General features: G+C 43.1%; 1 protein-coding gene across 1 annotated transcript in view; it reads left to right on the top strand.

Moving 5' to 3' along the window:
• Positions 1 to 21,485, top strand: part of SMCHD1 (structural maintenance of chromosomes flexible hinge domain containing 1) — a 457,067-nt gene that overhangs the window by 277,322 nt on the left and 158,260 nt on the right. Inside the window, exons 25-28 of the mRNA XM_069731150.1 lie at positions 533 to 760; positions 9,510 to 9,658; positions 19,900 to 19,988; positions 20,267 to 20,385. Of these exons, the coding sequence (XP_069587251.1) occupies positions 533 to 760; positions 9,510 to 9,658; positions 19,900 to 19,988; positions 20,267 to 20,385 (585 nt within the window). The remainder of the gene's footprint in view (positions 1 to 532; positions 761 to 9,509; positions 9,659 to 19,899; positions 19,989 to 20,266; positions 20,386 to 21,485) is intronic.

Below are 21,485 nucleotides of genomic sequence, written 5' to 3'. Positions count from 1 at the left end.
TCACTCTGATATATATATATAAAACCACAATACTCTCCTCTTCTTTTCCCACGCTGCTCCAGTCTCTACTCTGGTCTCAGCAGCTGTGTCAGAGGCAGAGGGGAATGATGAGGGAAGGAGCGTCATCTGACGCCCTCTCCTCCATCATTGCTTTCAACTGTATCAGCGTCTATGCTGATACCGTTGAATGCGGCGCATGGGGGAGGGTAGAGGGGCTAGCCGGCCCCATAGCAGCCATATGGTGTGCCTCTATAAGCGGTACGCAACTTCCCCACGGGGGCCCTAGGCAGCTTCCTGCCTCTAATGCCGACTCTGCCGATATCACATCTGCAACGTATATTTACGGCACTTACCATTAAATATCAGTCGTGCCTTCAATATTTAGTGGATTACACTACTAGTTAAGACTTGTATACATGTGTTCTCTAAAATGACATTTATCAGGAAAGACTTCATGGTTTCCAAATATTGTAGAGCAAGATCTCTAAAACTTACACTGAAGATAATTTTATTTTCTCTTTCTTGCTTCTAGAGTTGCAAAGATGTAAAACCTGTGGAAAAAACTATTAAGCTTCAACCAAGCACCAATATTGCTAAACTGGTGTTACGTAGAGTGGAGGGTGACAAAGCCATTCAGATTAAACATCATGACGAAATCAAGTGGATGGCAGGAGACATAGTGCAGAATATTACTTTTCAAATTTATGATGAAGGGGATAGAGAAATTATCATCACTCCAGAACTTGCAGAAAAGCTCAAGGTATGTATTGTTATTGTAAATCCACCAATATTCTTTTTAATATTTGTGTTGACCTTTTTTGGGGGGTTTTGGTTTCCTGCTTCTTGGCTGTTTTTTCATTTAGATTATTCTGGTATTATCTTAAATTGATTTGTAGTTTATAATCCAAGAGATCTACAAGCCCCTTGTAAGGGGTTTACAACAGGTACCAGAGCTCAGCTCCACTTGGTGCTGTTAAAGGCAGATGCTGGGTGCATAACGCGGCTATCATTACAGATGACTTTTCACGAGTTTTATGTTGACCATATACTTCAGATAGCTGTTGGCTGAACAATACACCATGTTCCAAATTATTATGCAAATGATATTTTTCTCGGATTTTCCTAAATGGTCAATGCAAATGACAGTCAGTCTAATAAGTCATCACCCGTTAGAGTATACATTGAATTTTATTGAAGAAACCTCCCAATGATAATAGTATAATCTCCAAAATTAATAAAAACTCAAAATGCACTGTTCCAAATTATTAGGCACAGTAGAATTTCTAAACATTTGATATGTTTTAAAGAACTGAAAATGCTCATTTGGGGAATTTGCAGCATTAGGAGGTCCCAGAGTTGCTGTTTTGATGTGAACTGCCTCCCACCCTCACAGATCTTTTGCTTGATGATACTCCAAAGGTTCTCTATAGGGTTGAGTTCAGGGGAAGATGGTGGCCACACCATGAGTTTATCTCCTTTTATGCCCATAGCAGCAATGATGTTTTCTTTGCAGCATGAGATGGTGCATTGTCATGCATGAAGATGATTTTGCTCCTGAAGGCAAGTTTCTGCTTTTTATACCATGGAAGAAAGTTGTCAGTCAGAAACTCTATATACTTTGCAGAGGCCATGTTCACACCTTCAGGAACCTTAAAGGGCCCTACCAGCTGGTTCCCCATGATTCCGGCCCAAAACATGACTCCTCCACTTCCTTGCTGATGTCGCAGCCTTGTTGGGACATGGTGGCCATCCACTACTCCATCCATCTGGACCGTCCAGGGCTGCTCGACACTCATCAGTAAACAAGACTGTTTTAAAATTAATCTTCATGTATGTCTGGGCCCACTGCAACCTTTTCTGCTTGTGAACACTGTTTAGTGGTGGCCGAATAGTAGGTTTATGAACCAAAGCAAGCCTTGGAAGGATCCTACACGTTGAGGTTCGAGGGACTCTAGAGGCACCACCAGCTTCAAATATCTGTTTGCTGGTTTGTAATGGCTTTTTAGCAGCTGCTCTTAATCCGATGAACTTGCCTGGCAGAAACCTTCCTCATTATGCCTTTATCTGCATGAACTCTGTCTGTGCTCAGATTCAGCCACAAATCTCTTAACAGTATGATGATCACACTTAAGTTTTCGGGAAATATCTAATGTTTTCATCCTTTGACCAAGGCATTGCACTATTTGATGCTCTTCGACAGCAAGAGAGATCCTTTTTCTTTCCCATGTTACTTGAAAACTGTGGCCTGCTTAATAATGTGGAACATCATTTTTAAGTAGTTTTCCTTTAATTAGAATCACCTGGAAAACTAATTATCACATGTGTTTTAAGATTTATTTTCGATGATAAATTGTTCCCCGAGACACAATACCATCCATGAGTTTATTTGAAAAACAATACAATTAAATCTATGACACTTAAATCCAATTTGCATAATAATTTGGAAAAAAGGTGTACTCCTTCCGATCATTTGGCTGACTCTTCCATACACGAGAGCTCTCTCAGCAAGACTGCTGCTGTGTTCTCAATGAGAAAGGCTCCAGCTCACACATCCGCCATAGATTTTTCTCCCGGAGAACAGTTTGAAATTGGACATGCACAATCAACATCTCTCTTGACCATCAGTTGTCCGGCGCCCCATACACATTAGACCATTGTCCGAACCCTTCAATATCTTTACGTTCATCGGTAAGAGCTATAGCTTGTCGAATAAGGAGGGACCCGAACATATTCGCTCATCTGTAGTAATGAGCACTAACTAACAATGGATAACTAAGTTATTGCAATGCCCTGTACTTAGGATAAGTCTCATAGCTTATCAGAAGAACAATACTACATTTCTAATTCGAGTTATTTGGGAATATTATTATTACTACACCTACTACATATTGGAATATGATCTTGGAGGTGGGAACATGCCTTTAATATAACAGATGGAGGTATCAGTCTATTGCTGATGATGTATAGAAAGTTTAGCTGTATTTACACTGAAATATAGTCTTGAATAAGCATTCTTTTTTTAATCAGATAATTTTTATTAAACAGCCAGTATAATGCAAGTATATTACATTCTTGTTCATATTAGACATGTATAGATTTTTAAGAACATTTAACCCCTACCCAAACTCCAACCCCCCTCCCTTCCAACCTTTAGAGACCTGTAGTGAGCCGCCACAATTTATAGCATCGTGCAAAAATGAAGATGACGTTCCAATAACCCTCCCAGGGGACCCCAAGGCCCAAACGATCAGATAAAGCCCCTTAATTTGAGTCAGTCCATGGACTCCACAACCTGTGGTAGAGGCCCATCTTATTTCTTTTGAAATAAATGCTTTTCTCCAAGACAAGAATATGGTCCACTTGTACCAGAAAGTCTCTTCTCGTTGGTGGTTCCTCCCTTATCCAGAACTTGGCAATTAGCTTCCACGCAACAAATAATAATCTAGCAATAGCTATTTTGTACATATTATCAGTTACAATCTCTTCCACATAAGCTAGAATACACACCAAAGGATCTCGTGGTATAGTACAGTTATATATCAATTCGACTCTATTTAACACCACAATCCAAAAGGAGGATAGCCTGGGACATTGCCACATCATATGGAGAATACCCACCTCAGACTGCGAACACCTAGGGCTCTCTGAATAGGGTCTCAGTCCAGCTTTGAATAACATCTCCGGAGTTCTATAGGCCCTATGAATAACAAATAATTGTGACAACCTCCCAGGCTCACTCATAGAGATCTTGGGTACATATTCCAATATTGAGTCCCATCGATCATTGTCAATCACACCCAGTTCATTTTCCCATTTCTCTCTGGCTCTGATAGGGTGCCTTTCCAGAAAAGAGTAAAGAAGGTATTCGTATACTCCCGAAATCGCCCCCTTCGTGCCACCACCCATAAGAATAAAGTCCAACAGAAGATCTACCTGCAGCACTATAGGTTCTCTTTTGCACTGTGCCAGAAATGCGTGGGAGATACGGCTATATTGATATAACTCAGAACTTGGAAATTGAAATTCCTCCTGCAGTACCTCAAAATTCTTGATTTTACCCTGGTTCATAAGTTGCCCCATCCGAGAGATACCTGCCTCTTTCCAAATATGAAATCCCGACGTCTGTCTGAACTCTTTTAGATATCTATTATTCCAGATAGGTGAAAATCTAGTAAGAGCATTCACACCCCTTATATCTTTTGCTTTATTCCAAACCTAAGTCTAATAGTACAAAATGTGGAACCCCTCTCCTGGAAATGTCCACCCTCCAGACCCTCACCCAGTATTTTCAGCCCAATCAGTGTCTTCAGACAGGGTATCCGTGCACTCCCAGACTCCTCTCCCCATCCCCTAAAATGTTGACACTGTGATGCTAAGAAGTATAGCCAGGGATTAGGGAGTGCCAAACCACCCTCCGTCTTAGGCCTTTGTAGGGTTTCTTGCTTAAATCTTGGGCTCTTTCCTCCCCAAATCAATTCACCAAACAAGATCTAATCCCACGAAATCTATTCTGCGGTATCCAAATGGGAGAATTATGTAACACATAAAGAAGTTGAGGCATCACTATCATCTTTATAAGATTCACCCTGCCAACTACCGACAGATGTAATTTTTTCCATGCCTGGATTTTAGTATGAATTCTCCGCAAAAGAGGCCCCAAATTCAGTTCTTTAAAGCAGGTCAAAGGGAGAGCAATCTGAATCCCCAGATATTTAAATTTATTCACTACACTCAACTTTGTAGAAGTATTCATACCTACACTACCTCCATTATCCCCATCTATCAACATCATATGAGATTTATCCCAATTCATCCTTAGGCCCGAATACCCCCCAAATTCCTCAATTATGGCTTCCGCCTTGCACAGGGTCCCCTCCGAATCCTCAAAGAAAAGCAAAATGTCATCGGCGTACAATGCTACTTTATCTTCTGCCTCCCCATACATAAAACCTCTCACCTCCTGAGAGCCTCTTATTTTGGCAGCAAGCGGCTCCACCGCCAGGGCAAAAAGCAGCGGGGACAGCGGACACTCCTGTCTGGTGCCCCTGGACACAGAAAAACTCTCCGAGAGGACATTATTAACTCTAATTCTTGCCACTGGAGAGGAGTATAGCAGCCGCACCCACGAGATGAATTTAGGCCCAAACCCTAACCATTCCAGCACCAACCACAAATAGTTCCACTCCACACAATCAAAGGCCTTATGGGCATCCAAGGATACCACTGCTCTCTTGCCAGCATTATCAGAGGGAATTTGCATATTTAAGTACAGCCTTCTCAGATTGAGTGCCGTTGATTTATTGGGCATAAAACCTGACTGGTCTGGGTGAACTAGTTTATCAATCACCCGGGTCAGCCTGTTTGCCAAGGCCTTTGCCAAAATCTTTATGTCCGCCGTTAGAAGTGAAATTGGTCTATAATAAGACTCTGGCAACTGTAAGTCCTTGTCGGCTTTAGGGATAACCACAACAATGGCTTCTCTCATTGACGAAGGCAGCTCCCCCCTCTCCAGCGATGTATTATACACCCCTTCCAGTTTAGTCAACAAAGTATCCTTTAAGGTCCTGTATACCTCAGCTGGAATACCATCCGCCCCCGGAGCCCTACCCCCAGCAACACCCGCCAAAGCCGCCTTCAATTCTTCCTCACTAATCGGTTCGTCCAACCACTCACAATCCTCTCTGCTCAACCTAGGCAAATCAATCCCCTCCAAATACCTAATTGTTTCCACTTTACCTTTCTCTGCCCTAGAGGTATATAATTCACTATAAAATTTCCTAAAAACTTCCAATATATGCTCCCCCCGGGTGACCACAGTTCCCTCCTCAGTTTTTGAGTAGACATGTGAGGATTCCCGCTGCGCGGAAGCTACTACCGAGAGCAAGTGCCCCACCTTTTCCCCTTCTGAGTAGAATGTTTCTTTTTGAAATGCAGTCATCCTACCTGCTTTTCGCATATATAGTTGATTGACCTCTACCTGAGCTGCCCTCATACGACTTTGAGACTCCTTTGTACATTGGGTACTCAATGACACCTCCGCTGCCTTCAACTCCTCCAAGACGGCCCTGTCCTGTAATCTAGTCTTGGTCTTATGTCTTGAGATGTCCCGAAATAGGATTCCTCTTAAATACGCCTTCATGGTATCCCATACTGCATGGCATTCTGCACTGTCTTTGTTAATCATAAAAAACTCCTCAATCTCAGCCCCCACCTTTTCCATGTCCAAGAGCTGTAATCAGGAGGGGTGAATTTTCCATCCCGACCCCCCCCGATCAAGCCTGATCAACCAACTTCAGAGACACCTGTATTGGGCTAAGATCTGATAAAATCCTGGGTCTGTATTCCACCCCATGTATTAGTTTGTTCATCTTGTCATTCCCCAGGGCAACATCAATTTGGGACATAGAGCCATACGTAGTCGAGTAACAGGAATAGGAATATGTGCCAACATTACGTACCCACCATAAGTCAATCCACCCTATTTCTCTGAGATAGTTTCCAAAAGGAGTGTCGTTACCATCTCTGCGCAGCAATGCATGGTTACTCCTATCCCAGTGGTCGTTGATTATATTGTTCACATCTCCAACCACAAGGAGGGGAATCCCGTCCCTACCCCTCATAAGTTCCAATACCTCCTGGATTTTCTTACCAGAATATGGCAGGGATATAAATAATGAAGCAATACAGATTAATCTATTGAAAATTTTACACACTAAAAATATATATTGACCTTCCTTAACAATTTTGGCCTCAATCTCTTCAAATGGGGTATTTATATGAATCAAAATTGAACTCCTCTCGCATAACTAGAGAACTTCGAGTTATACGCCTTTCTCACCGATCTCTTCGCAAAACATATCAACTTTTTCCGCCGAGTAATCCGGGTAGATGGAGATCCGACTTCCGTTTATACTTAGGCCATCGCTGATCCGAGCCTTCCTCAGTAGGGTTTCACAGTCACGGTAGTTCAGAATTTTTGCCAGAATAGCACGAGGGGCAGAGCCCGGCGGCAGAGGTCTAGTGGGGACTCTGAGCCCTTTCCACAGCAAAATGAGTAGTGAGGCCATCGCCGCCCACCGAATTTTAAGCCATGACTCAATATATTCAGTGGGATTACTCCCTTCCACTTTTTCTGGCACCCCAATTATTCTTAAATTGTTCCTACGGGAACGGTTTTCCAAGTCGTCTGTTTTAAATTCCAATTCTGCAATGTGTTGGATATATTTCTTTTCCGTTTTTAGCAGTTCAGTTGTTTGGTCCTCCACACTGCCCACACGTTCCTCCACCACCTCTTGAATAAGCATTCTTAAAAGGACTGGTTTCAGGATTCTCTTGCAGTGAAATAAAGGTTGCCGATCATGTAACATTTTGCCCTTTCATTAGATGAAATGATCTTTTGCACAGCGTACTTGTACTGTATAAACCGCAACTGCACTGCCGAGACCCATGGCAGCCTTTACACATTGAGCAATGTTTTACAGATTGGTTCAGTGCAATTCATTTATTTTAGTCTACTTGTGTAGGCTATTAACCCCTTAGCGACCGCCAATAAAACTGCAGCCACTAAGTGTATTTATTCCCTCGTTGCCATTTTAAAACGGTGATCGAGCATAAGGCTGTGGTTCCCCCCAGTGTCAGAAAATCTCTGGGGTTTCGGCTACCATGATCATGATCTAGGCCGGATTTTTCAGTGTCCAATTACGTGATCACCGTTATTCAGTGAATAACTGTAATCGCGAATAAAAAAGTGTACCCGCTGTTTCAATGATTTCTCTCTTCTGACATGATATACATCAAAAGAGAGTGAAATGATGCCCTCTAGCCCCTCCTGATCATTCTTCCGGCCCGACGTCCTCTTCTTGGAAGAAAATGGTGGGCGCATGAGCAGTGCGCCCGCCGGGATCTGCCGGTTGGAACCGGCAACAATAGGAAATTTTTTATTATTGGTTCCTTTTGATCATTGTAACAGACCTTATCACAGTGATCAAAAGCAAAAAAATAGTAAATCAAATCCCCCTTTATCACCCCCTTAGTTAGATAAAAATTATAAAATATATATTTTTTATTTTTTCCATTCTCTACAGTTGAGCTTAGGGTTGTGTTAGGGTCAAGGGTGTGTTAGGGTTGGTGTTGGAATTGGTGTTTGGGTTGGGGTTAGAATTGGGGTAAAAAAAAAAAAAAGACCAAAGGCTAGTCTTGAGCGCAAGTGCTTACTATTCAACTTTGCATTAGGTGCTCTGGTATGCACGGAACCAAGTATCACGGATCACTTCATGTTTTTTCGGTGTCTAACAGCTGCGAAAAATGCTGGACAGAGACTCAAGTATCTTACTCGAGCTCCGGCAATATTCGGTGCCGTTTTGTAACGGATTCAAAGGATTGTGATGAATAAGAAATGCTTATACAAAAATTGAGGAAACAAAATTGAATTTACTTAATAAATGATACGAAATAAACAGTCACTAAACGCAACAAAGTAAAATACATGTGCATCAAAACAAGCATTATTCATACATTAAAATGTAGAAGTCCATGAGCCTCTGTCTCTGTATGTCACATCTTCAATCCCTGCTGTGTGTGTGTGTCTGTGTCACTCTTATATGTTAAAACTGTCTATTGAAACTAATCTAAAGGCTTTGATATATCATGGTGTGAAACCCCAGTAAACCAAATAGATAAGATTTCACCAGATGACATCCCTGGGAAAGTTGACACAACATCCAGTCTACTTAGTTGCTCTCATCCTTGAATGAATGGTCCTTTGTTAGTAGATAAACAAATGACTGGTCATTTAAATTCCTTTGTTTAAATGGGCAATTAGTTTCAATAAACTTTTGCTAGCTTCCCTGAAAGTAAAGGTACCATTACACTTAACGATTTACCAATGATCACGACCAGCGATACGACCTGGCCGTGATCGTTGGTAAGTCGTTGTGTGGTCGCTGGAGAGCTGTTACACAGACAGCTCTCCAGCGACCAACGATGCCGAAGTCCCCGGGTAACCAGGGTAAACATCGGGTTACTAAGCGCAGGGCCGCGCTTAGTAACCCGATGTTTACCCTGGTTACCCGGGGACTTCGGGATCGTTGGTCGCTGGAGAGCTGTCTGTGTGACAGCTCTCCAGCGACCAAACAGCGACGCTGCAGTGATCGGCATCGTTGTCTGTATTGCTGCAGCGTCGCTTAATGTGACGGTACCTTAAAATAGTCCAAGAGATCATTGTGAAAACTGCAAGATTTCTATAAGTAAATGAATGTGTGTATTTATGTATCTTTTGCAGGGAAGAGGTGATCAACTACAACACCTCTGCTTAAAATTGAGCATAAGACTATCTGCTTGAGGTCATAAGTTTGAATGTTTTTATAATGTTATTAGCATTGTGATAAAACATAAGGATCAAAAGGTTTTCTACATGATATGTATTTGAATGGTGAAGCAAGGAAATACTGATGTGACATACTTCAGGTTTAAACAGAATGATATTGCTCTGTGACCTAATTTATCAACAGGTTAATTGGACCCCAAAGACGTCCATTGAGAGACTGATGAACGGAATGTTACCTGATGTTGATGTGCCATCTTCAGTTACTAACATTCAGTATTGCCAAGTGACTTTTCATGGCGACACAGTTTCTTTGGAGAGTGCATTCACTGTGAAGTATGTTTTCCATTTTGAATATATTTTTGTTAGTGAAAAATGTATACTGTACACGAATGGTGTATGTTTCACTCAGTATGTGGACGGAGTGTGGTTTCACTCAGTATGTGGACGGAGTGTGGTTTCACTCAGTATGTGGACGGAGTGTGGTTTCTCTCAGTATGTGGACGGAGTGTGGTTCACTCAGTATGTGGACGGAGTGTGGTTCACTCAGTATGTGGACGGAGTGTGGTTCACTCAGTATGTGGACGGAGTGTGGTTCACTCAGTATGTGGACGGAGTGTGGTTCACTCAGTATGTGGACGGAGTGTGGTTCACTCAGTATGTGGACGGAGTGTGGTTCACTCAGTATGTGGACGGAGTGTGGTTCACTCAGTATGTGGACGGAGTGTGGTTCACTCAGTATGTGGACGGAGTGTGGTTCACTCAGTATGTGGACGGAGTGTGGTTCACTCAGTATGTGGACGGAGTGTGGTTCACTCAGTATGTGGACGGAGTGTGGTTCACTCAGTATGTGGACGGAGTGTGGTTCACTCAGTATGTGGACGGAGTGTGGTTCACTCAGTATGTGGACGGAGTGTGGTTCACTCAGTATGTGGACGGAGTGTGGTTCACTCAGTATGTGGACGGAGTGTGGTTCACTCAGTATGTGGACGGAGTGTGGTTCACTCAGTATGTGGACGGAGTGTGGTTCACTCAGTATGTGGACGGAGTGTGGTTCACTCAGTATGTGGACGGAGTGTGGTTCACTCAGTATGTGGACGGAGTGTGGTTCACTCAGTATGTGGACGGAGTGTGGTTCACTCAGTATGTGGACGGAGTGTGGTTCACTCAGTATGTGGACGGAGTGTGGTTCACTCAGTATGTGGACGGAGTGTGGTTCACTCAGTATGTGGACGGAGTGTGGTTCACTCAGTATGTGGACGGAGTGTGGTTCACTCAGTATGTGGACGGAGTGTGGTTCACTCAGTATGTGGACGGAGTGTGGTTCACTCAGTATGTGGACGGAGTGTGGTTCACTCAGTATGTGGACGGAGTGTGGTTCACTCAGTATGTGGACGGAGTGTGGTTCACTCAGTATGTGGACGGAGTGTGGTTCACTCAGTATGTGGACGGAGTGTGGTTCACTCAGTATGTGGACGGAGTGTGGTTCACTCAGTATGTGGACGGAGTGTGGTTCACTCAGTATGTGGACGGAGTGTGGTTCACTCAGTATGTGGACGGAGTGTGGTTCACTCAGTATGTGGACGGAGTGTGGTTCACTCAGTATGTGGACGGAGTGTGGTTCACTCAGTATGTGGACGGAGTGTGGTTCACTCAGTATTTACACAAATCACATAAAAAGACAAATTGGATAGTTGATTGACACAGGTGTAAAGCATATGGTCCCCAAAATAAGTCTAATGGATGGGGAAAACCGAGAAATAGCAGCAAGTCATATAAAGTGCCATTGCTCATGCAGTGATTACTCCCATACAGTAACAAGTAACAGTCCATAGACCACATAGATAAAGAGTAAGTGAAAAAAAGTTTGTACACCACCACTAAAAATAGATAAGGTGTGTATCACTTTAAGGGAGCAAAAAAAAAAAGGCAGAAAATAAAGCCAATTGAGTTCTTACCCATAATATCGTGTGTTGTTCACTTAGTATGTGGGATGGTGTGTGGTTCACTCACTCCCTTTGTTATCCTGACTTTACTACATTCAATTGAGCTATGCATTGTTTAAACAAAGAAACTTTTGAAGGAAATCTATCGTATATATAAAATGAGATTGTCAGCTCACCTCCTCATCTGGTTAATGTGTCCTCCAGGCTGCACGGATCCACTGGGTGAAGGTTGATATGCATCAAGTAGTTGACATCTAGCACTTTGGATGAATGATCCCAGGAAATCCAAGGTTTCTTAAAACATCTACGGTATTTATTTCTTCATATTAGGCTACTTTCACACCTGCGTAATTCGACGCACGTCACAATGCGTCATTTTGGAGAAAAAAACGCATCCTGCAAAGTTGCCCGCAGGATGCGTTTTTTCTCCATAGACTCTCATTAGCGACGGATTGCCACACGTCGCATCCGTCGTGCGACGGATGCATTGTGTTTTGGCGCATCGTCGGCACAAAAAAAGTTCCATGTAACTTTTTTTGTGCGTCGTATCCGCCATTTCCGACCGTGCATGTGCGTCCGGAACTCCGCCCCCTTTACCCCGGACCTTACAATGGAGCAGCGGATGCGTTGAAAAACTGCATCCGCTGCCCCCCGTTGTGATTTTATTTCACAGTATGCGTCGGTACGTCGGCCCGACTCACTGCGACGGGCCCGTACCGACGCTAGTGTGAAAGTAGGCTTAAAAACAGGTAACAAAATAGGTCAGGCAGTTTAGATGCACTCATGATTTAAAAAAAGGCATAGAAACCAACATGTTTCGACCCATGCAGGTCCTAATCATGGAGTTGCATCTGAATGTCTGTTAGGAAGTCTATGGCATGCATAAATAGATGTTTTAAGAAACTTTGGATTTCCTGGGATCATTCGTCCAAAGAGGCGCTGGATGTCAACTATTTGATGCAAATCTATCATATAGTTTTCTCACGTTTGAGAGAATATGGAAGTCACAAAACGTTAGCATATGACTGGCGTAACAAGCACCAGAATCTTTGTTTTGCTCAAAGACCGAAGCACTGTTGTTTTTCAAAAAGCTGTAGTTGGCAGGATGGTGAAAGTATAGTCACAACAAGATTTACATTTACAGTTGTGCTCAAAAGTTTACATAGCCCAGCAGAATTTATTTTTTTTATAGAGAATATGAATGATAACACCAAAACATTTTCTCCACTCATGGTTAGTGGTTGGATGAAGCCATTTATTGTCAATCTACTGTGGTTTCTTTTTTTAACCCCTTAGTGACAGAGCCAATTTGGTACTTAATGACCAGGCCAATTTTTGCAATTCTGACCACTGTCACTTTGAGGTTATAACTCTGGAACGCTTCAACGGATCCCGCTGATTCTGAGATTGTTTTTTCGTGACATATTGTGCTTCATGTTAGTGGTAACATTTCTTCGATATTACTTGCGATTATTTATGAAAAAAACGGAAATATGGCGAAAATTTTTAAAATTTTGCAATTTTCAAACTTTGTATTTTTATGCCCTTAAATCAGAGAGATATGTCATAAAAAATAGTTAATAAATAACATTTCCCACATGTCTACTTTACATCAGCACAATTTTGGAAACAAAATTTTTTTTTGTTAGGGAGTTATAAGGGTTAAAAGTTGACCAGCAATTTCTCATTTTTACAACACCATTTTTTTTAGGGACCACATCACATTTGAAGTCATTTTGAGGGGTCTATATGATAGAAAATAATGAAGTGTGACACCATTCTAAAAACTACACCCCTCAAGGTTCTCAAAACCACATTCAAGAAGTTTATTAACCCTTTACGTGCTTCACAGGAACTGAAACAATGTGGAAGGAAAAAATGAACATTTAACTTTTTTTTGCAAACATCTTAATTCAGAACCATTTTTTTTATTTTCACAAGTGTAAAAACAGAAATGTAACCATAAATTTTGTTATGCAATTTCTCCTGAATACGCCAATACCCCATATGTGGGGGTAAACCACTGTTAGGGCGCACCGCAGAACTTAGAAGTGAAGGAGCGCCGTTTGACTTTTTCAATGCAGAATTGGCTGGAATTGAGATCGGACGCCATGTCACGTTTAGAGAGCCCCTGATGTGCCTAAACAGTTGAAACTCCCCACAAGTGACACCATTTTGGAAACTAGACCCCTTAAGGAACTTATCTAGATGTGTGGTGAGCACTTTGAACCCCCAAGTGCTTCACAGAAGTTTATAACGTAGAGCCGTGAAAATAAAAAATCGCTTTTGTTTACACAAAAATGATCTTTTTGCCCACAAATTCTTATTTTTACAAGGGTAACAGGAGAAATTAGACCACAAAAGTTGTTGTGCAATTTCTCCTGAGTACGCTGATACCCAATATGTGGGGGTAAACAACTGTTAGGGCGCACCGCAGAGCTTGGAAGAGAAGGAGTGCCGTTTTACTTTTTCAATGCAGAATTGGCTGGAATTGAGATTGGACGCCATGTCGCGTTTGGAGAGCCCCTGATGTGCCTAAACAGTGGAAACCCCCCACAAGTGACACCATTTTGGAAACTAGACCCCTTAAGGAACTTATCTAGATGTGTGGCGAGCACTTTGAACCCCCATGTGCTTCACAGAAGTTTATAACGTAGAGCCGTGGAAAAAAAAAATTGCATTTTTTCTACAAAAATGATCTTTTTGCCCACAAATTTTTATTTTCACAAGGGTAACAGGAGAAATTGGACCACAAAAGTTGTTGTGCAATTTCTCCTGAGTACGTCGATACCCAATATGTGGGGGTAAACCACTGTTTGGGCGCACCGCAGAGCTTGGAAGAGAAAGAGTGCCGTTTTACTTTTTCAATGTAGAATTGGCTGGAATTGAGATCGGACGCCATGTCGCGTTTGGAGAGCCCCTGATGTGCCTAAACAGTAGAAATCCCCCACAAGTGACCCCATTTTGGAAACTAGACCCCCCATGGAACTTATCTAGATGTGTGGTGAGAACCTTGAATGCCCAAGTGCTTCACAGAAGTTTATAATGCAGAGCCGTGAAAATAAAAAATATTTTTTTTTTCCACAAAAAAGATTTTTTAGCCACCAAATTTTTATTTTCACAAGGGTAACAAGAGAAACTGGACCCCAAAAGTTGTTGTCCAATTTGTCCTGAGTATGCTGGTACCCCATATGTGGGGGTAAACCACTGTTTGGGCGCACGGCAGAGCTCGGAAGGAAGGAGCGCCGTTTTGGAATGCAGACTTTGATAGAATGGTCTGCGGGTATTATGTTGCGTTTGCAGAGCCCCTGATGTACCTAACCAGTAGAAACCCTCCACAAGTGACCCCATTTTGGAAACTAGACCCCCCAAGGAACTTATCTAGATGTGTGGTGAGAACTTTGAATGCCCAAGTGCTTCACAGAAGTTTAGAATGCAGAGTCGTGAAAATAAAAAATATTTTTTTTTCCACAAAAAAAGATATTGTAGCCCCCAAGTTTTTATTTTCACAAGGGTAACAGGAGAAATTGGACTGCAATAGTTGTTGTCCAATTTATCCCGAGTACGCTGATGCACCATATGTGGCGGTAAACCACTGTTTGGGCGCACGGCAGAGCTCGGAAGGGAAGGAGCGCCTTTTTGGAATGCAGACTTTGATAGAATGGTCTGTGGGCATTATGTTGCGATTGCAGAGCCCCTGATGTACCTAAACTGTAGTAACCCCCCACAAGTGACCCCATTTTGGAAACTAGACCCCCCAAGGAACTTATCTAGAGGTGTGGTGAGAACTTTGAATGCCCAAGTGCTTCACAGAAGTTTAGAATGCAGAGTCGTGAAAATAAAAAATATTTTTTTTTCACAAAAAAGATTTTGTAGCCCCCAAGTTTTTATTTTCACAAGGGTAACCAGAGAAATTGGACCCCAGAAGTTGTTGTCCAATTTATCCCGAGTACGCTGATGCCCCATATGTGGGGGTAACCCACTGTTTGGGCGCACGGCAGAGCTCAGAAGGGAGGGAGCACCATTTGACTTCTTGAGCGCAAAATTGGCTGTCGTGTTTGGAGACCCCCTGATGTACCTAAACAGTGGAAACCCCCCAATTCTAGCTCCAACCCTAACCCCAACACACCCCTAACCCTAATCCCAACCTCATCCATAATCCTAATCACTAACCCTAACCATAATCACAACCCTTACCCCAAAACAACCCTAATGTCAACCCTAACCATAACCCTAATCAAAACCCTAAATCCAACACACCCCTAATCCTAATCTCAACCCTAACCTCAAACCTAACCCTAATCCCAATACACCCCTAATCACAACCCTAACCTTAACCCTAATCCCAAACCTAACCCTAATCCCAAGCGTAACCCTAATGCCAACCCTAACCCTAATACGAACCCTAATCCAAACCCTAACCCTAATCCCAGCTCTAACCCTAACTTTAGCCCCAACCCTAGCCCTAACTTTAGCCCCAACCCTAACCCTAGCCCTAGGGCTACTTTCACACTTGCGTCGTTTGGCATTCCGTCGCAATCCGTCGTTTTGGACAAGAAACGGATCCTGCAAATGTGCCCGCAGGATGCGTTTTTTGCCCATAGACTTGTATTGCCGACGGATCGTGACGGATGGCCACACGTCGCGTCCGTCGTGCACTGGATCAGTTGTGTTTTGGCGGAGCGTCGGCACAAAAAAACGTTCAATGAAACGTTTTTTTTGTACGTCGTATCCGCCATTTCTGACCGCGCATGCGTGGCCGTAACTCCGCCCCCTCCTCCCCAGGACATAGATTGGGCAGCGGATGTGTTGAAAAACTACAGCTGCTGCCCACGTTGTGCACAATTTTCACAACGTGCGTCGGTATGTCGGACCGACGCATTGCGACGGCCCCGTACCGACGTAAGTGTGAAAGAAGCCTAACCCTAAGTTTAGCCCCAACCCTAACCCTAAATTTAGCCCCAACCCTAACCCTAAATTTAGCCCCAACCCTAGCCCTAACCCTAACCTAACCCTAACCCTACCCCTAACCCTACCCCTAACCTAACCCTACCCCTAACCTAACCCTACCCCTAACCTAACCCTAACCTAACCCTACCCCTAACCCTACCCCTAACCCTAACCCTACCCCTAACCTAACCCTACCCCTAACCTAACCCTACCCCTAACCCTAACCTAACCCTACCCCTAACCCTACCCCTAACCCTGCCCCTAACCCTACCCCTAATTTTAGCCCCAACTGCTGTTCTCCTGCCGGCCGGCAGATGGAGACAGATGGCGGGCGCACTGGGCATGCGTCCGCCATGTTCTGCTGCCGGCGGCCAGGAGGAGCAGCAAGAGGATCCAGGGACCTAGGTGAGTATACTAGGGTCCCCGAATCCCCCTATTTCTCTGTCCTCTGATGTGCGATCACATCAGAGGACAGAGAATTACACTTTACTTTTTTTTTTTTTGCGGTCGCCGGTAAACAGTTAATTACCGGCGATCGCAAAACAGGGGTCGGTAATACCGACCCCAATCGTGCTCTTTGGGGTCTCGGCTACCCCCGGCAGCCAAGACCCCAAAGATTCTCCCGGTGCCGGCCGGCCGGCGGGCGCACTGCGCATGCGCCCGCCATTTTGAAGATGGCGGCGCCCACCGGGAGACACGAGGAGCATCGGGGGAGCTAGGTGAGTATTGGGGGGCCTCCTGGGACCCCTTTTCTCTGTCCTCCGATGTGCGATCACATCGGAGGACAGAGAAATTAAAAAGAGATCGCTTTTTTTTTTTTTTTTTTTTTGCGATCGCCGGTAAACGGTTAATTACCGGCGATCGCAAATGCGGGGTGGGTTAAAAAACCCCCGAATCATGTTCTCTGGGGTCTCGGCTACCCTCAGCAGCCGAGACCCCGGAGAAAATCGGCCTCTGGGGGGCGCTATGGACTTTTTCCACAGCGCCGTTAATTAACGGCGCTGTGGTTTAAGTACCCTTAGCGGCCGCTGTTAAAAGGCGTATCGGCGGTCGCTAAGGGGTTAAATCATGACAACAACCCAAAGCATCGAAAAGACCCTGATCAAAAGTTCACATACCCTGGTGATTTTGGCATTATAACATGCACAGAAGTTGACACAAATGGGCTGAATGGCTACTAAAGGTAACATCCTCACCTGTGACGTGTTTGCTTGTCATCAGTGTGTCTGCATAAAAGCTGAATGAGTTTCTGGGATCCAGACAGACTCTTGCATCTTTCATCCAGCCACTGACGTTTCTGGATTGTGAGTCATGGGGATAGCAAAAGAATTGGTAAAGGATCTATGGGAAAAGATGGTTGAACTGTAGAAAACAGGAAAAGGATGCAAAAAGATATCCAAGCAATTGATAATACCAGTCAGCAGTGGTCAAACTGTGATTAACAAATGGAAAATCAGGGGCTCTGTAAAAACAAAACCATGGTCAGGTAGACCAACAAAAATGTCATCTACAACTGTCAGGAAAATTGTTCAAGATGCAAAGAAAAACCCACAAATAACATCACCTTAAATACAGGACTCTCTGAAAACTAGCAGTACCTCTTTCAGTACCACCCCGTGTTTCAGGAAGTCCACTCTGCTTTGGCTGGAGTCAGAATGAAGGACGCTGGCTGTAATTCCTTGATTACATGGGCACATATAAAAGATCACTGCGTCTCCACATATTTCCAGTATGACAACACTCTACTCACAGGACACAGAATATATCACACAGATACAGAGGGCGGGCCAATTGAAAAGCGGCAGGCCAGACATACATTACCATAGCCGCAGGTGTCCGGAGCCTGACGATATTTACTGTGGGAATTACAATGTTGGGGAAGGTCAAAAGGGGAATATCTTGTCCCCTCTGCCCAGTGGCGCAGCCTGTGGGCTGATGCATTAGGGACATGCATCTCACCTGGAACCTGTTATACATACATATAACTGCACAACATATTCTTGGTGTGGTGGGGTTCCGTAACACACGGTATTAAGGGTATGTAAACTATTGATCAGATTCATTTGGATGTTTTGGGTTGTCATTATGATTTAAAAAGAGAAAACACAGTAGTTTGACACTAAATGGCTTCACCCAACCACTAACCATGAGTGGAGAAAAAGTTTTGGAGTTATCATTCATATTCTCTGAAAAAAAGGCTAAGAAATTAAGAATTCTGCTGGGGTATGTAAACTTTTGAGCACAACTGTATCAGAGCCTGGATAGAATTAAGTCTGCTGCCAAACACTTCATACTCACAAGGTTCAGGAGCAATTTAGAGAAAAGTTCCAATTCTCCAATGAGGCAGAAATGTAAGAAACTGTTGTTTTGTACCAGTGTGAACAATGTGAAAGATGTGTAGTTGTCTTCCTTACCTTCATTATTCAGGTTAATAATATATATATGGAGTATGAATGTGTGCCATTGCGATGGCTTTTGCATTAAATCCATCACTATATTGACTTTTAACCTTGCCGCTGTCCCAGTGGGTTCTGGCAATAAGTGAGTAGTAGTTGTGTGAGTTAGCAACGTTTCAGTGTCAAACCTATATTCCTGAAATCATACAGCCAGTGTCTGCTACATGATGTCCGTGGATCAGGCTGCATGTATTCGCTTTCATTTTCCCTTTAAAGGGGACCTGTCACCAAAAAAAAACGCTATAAACCAGCAGATATAGTATTAATCTGCAGGTTAATAGCGATATTATCCTGTCCGGCACCCGCACTTACAAGAACCTTGCTGGGAGAAAATTAACTTTATACCCCTCGGCAGCTTTCAGATTTCAGTCACGGGGCAGCACTGGTTCTATCACCACTGAGTATAGAGAGCAGCAGCTATAACGGTGTCCCCGCACTGACTGGCACTGCCTTAAGGCCAGCTGTCAGTTAGTTCTGGGGACGCGGTTATAGCCGCATCCCTGTATTCTTAGAATACAGAGCGCCGCTGCCGGTTGGAATAAAGTTTTTCTCCCCGCAGCGTTCAGCTAAGTGCGGGCACCAGGTAGGTTAATAATGCTATTAACACCATGTCTGCAGGTTAATAGCATTTTTTTCCAGTGACAAGTTCCCTTTAATTCCTCCTGGAAATGCATGAATAAATTGACAATTGAGTGATTCTATTTATGTTAAACGAGTGTCCCCCCTACAGCAGAAGTCACCAACTTTTTGGACCTGCTCCTGTCCCCCTGAAAGTAGTGTCAACCAAAGTCCCCATTACGGGTATAATGATAACCGAAGCTTTTCAACAGAAATCACTCCAAAGCAGTACACTGAGATCCAAGGGTTCCCACAGTACCCCCATTCAGTATTCTCCCATCAAGCACTCCCAACACACTGTCACATCCAGCTTCGAGCCCCTCCTGCAGGTAGTATCATCCTCCAGCGTACCATACTTAAATCATCTCTAAACCCCTAAGACCAGTATACAGTATGTGCATCCAGATCTGCTCTTCTGTGCAGAGCTACTCACCATTTTGAGATGTGCTCTTCATCCCTGTTTGCTAGACCTGGAGCTAATGCACCAAACTGGCAGACAGCCGCGAGCCACATGTGGCTCCTGAGCTACAGGTTGGGGACCTTTGCCCTACAGTCTGACTGTCCTTTCAGTGTTTAGTAATATTGAGTTTTATCTAAATGTTTTCAGACCTATTCCTGATGAACCAAAACATTTGAAATGCAAGTTAAAAGGAGACCATGTTGTCCGCATGGGTGAAGAGCTGAAGAGTGAAATTGGTACGTGATCTGTTCAAAGTTTTAATGCAGAATTTTTTTATTTAAAAAATAGTCTATGGAAGCTGGAATTGAGACAGTGTGCTATTCTTAGTTTCTATTCATTTTGAGTATTCCTGGGTTGGGAGCCATGTAGGAGCACATTCTACATGACCCTAATAGTGTCCTTTGTGCAGAATTAGCTAATATAGAAACTCTTGCACACACTTGTAATGTTCCTGCTTCCTACATTTGCATATTATCATTTTACATTTTCTTTCTTTTTTTTGTACAATTTACAGAGTTACTAGTAACGGACCAATTTGGAAATCCGACAGAAAACATCTCCAATTCAAGTCTTGATTTTCTGGGTGTCTCTGGCAATAATCTCGACAAAAAAAAAATCAAAAAGACATTTCAGGTTTGTTGTTTTTCGATTTTTAAGTATCAATAATAATAATAATCTCTTTACATACCACCAACATGTTCCGCAGCACTTTACAGTTTGCACTCATTATCATCACTGTCCCCCATGGGGCTCACAGTCTATCAAAGCAATGTGATTTATTTATTAGGGTTCAAAACTAGTCATTCCTTATTATACGGTTTTCAAAAATGAAGCGCCTATGTTGGGAAACGAAAAATCAGAAATCTCTTCTAGGTTAGATCTGATCCATTATTTTGCCTGGTTGTGGTGCTCTCCCTCCTTTCATGCTGTAATTTTTCTGAGAACCACAGAAACGAAAACTAAAATAAAAAGTAATGGTAGGTTTACATGAACCAGTTTACAGGATTAAACTACTGTCAATTTGTTAAATATTTACTGATTTTCAGTTGTTTAATAGCCTGTTTGACAGGCAGACCATGCTTAAAGAAGTTGGCCACCTTTTGAGGCCAATTTTTGTTTGTATTTTATGCTAAAAATCAATTTTGGATGTTTTTTCTACAAATTTGGCACCATTTGGCTTTTACAGGCTCCTTTTTTGCTCACATTAAACTTTATTTCATTCACAACGTCCGCCATTCATGTACGGTGCAAGTCGGAAACTAGTGTATAGAGCAGGCTCAAGGGGCCTGTGGAACTCTCTTGAAACTCTGCCCGTGGTTGGGCTTCAAAGGACACCGTGATTTACGCAATGATGCTGTGGTATTGCCAAATATAGCACAAGTGATTGTGTGGATGATGTGTCCCTATGTCATCCACACAGACTCCCTGGCATTGCTCTCCTGCACAGGTGTCCTTCTCTGCCCTGACTAGGGCAGAGTAAATTACTATAGTGCGCATGTGACTGAGCTCTATATACACACATACACACAGTTGTGGCCAAAAGTATTGACACCCCTGCAATTCTGTCAGATAATACTCCGTTTCTTCCTGAAGATGATTGCAAACACAAATTCTTTATCATTATCTTCATTTAATTTGTCATAAATGAAAAAACACAAAAGCAAATGAAGCAAAAAGCAAAACATTGATCATTTCACACAAAACTCCAAAAATGGTCCAGACAAAAGTATTGG

This window comes from Ranitomeya imitator, chromosome 6, assembly GCF_032444005.1.
Source record: "Ranitomeya imitator isolate aRanImi1 chromosome 6, aRanImi1.pri, whole genome shotgun sequence".
NCBI classification, from domain to species: domain Eukaryota; kingdom Metazoa; phylum Chordata; class Amphibia; order Anura; family Dendrobatidae; genus Ranitomeya; species Ranitomeya imitator.
This window is presented reverse-complemented; position numbering and strand designations above follow the sequence as displayed.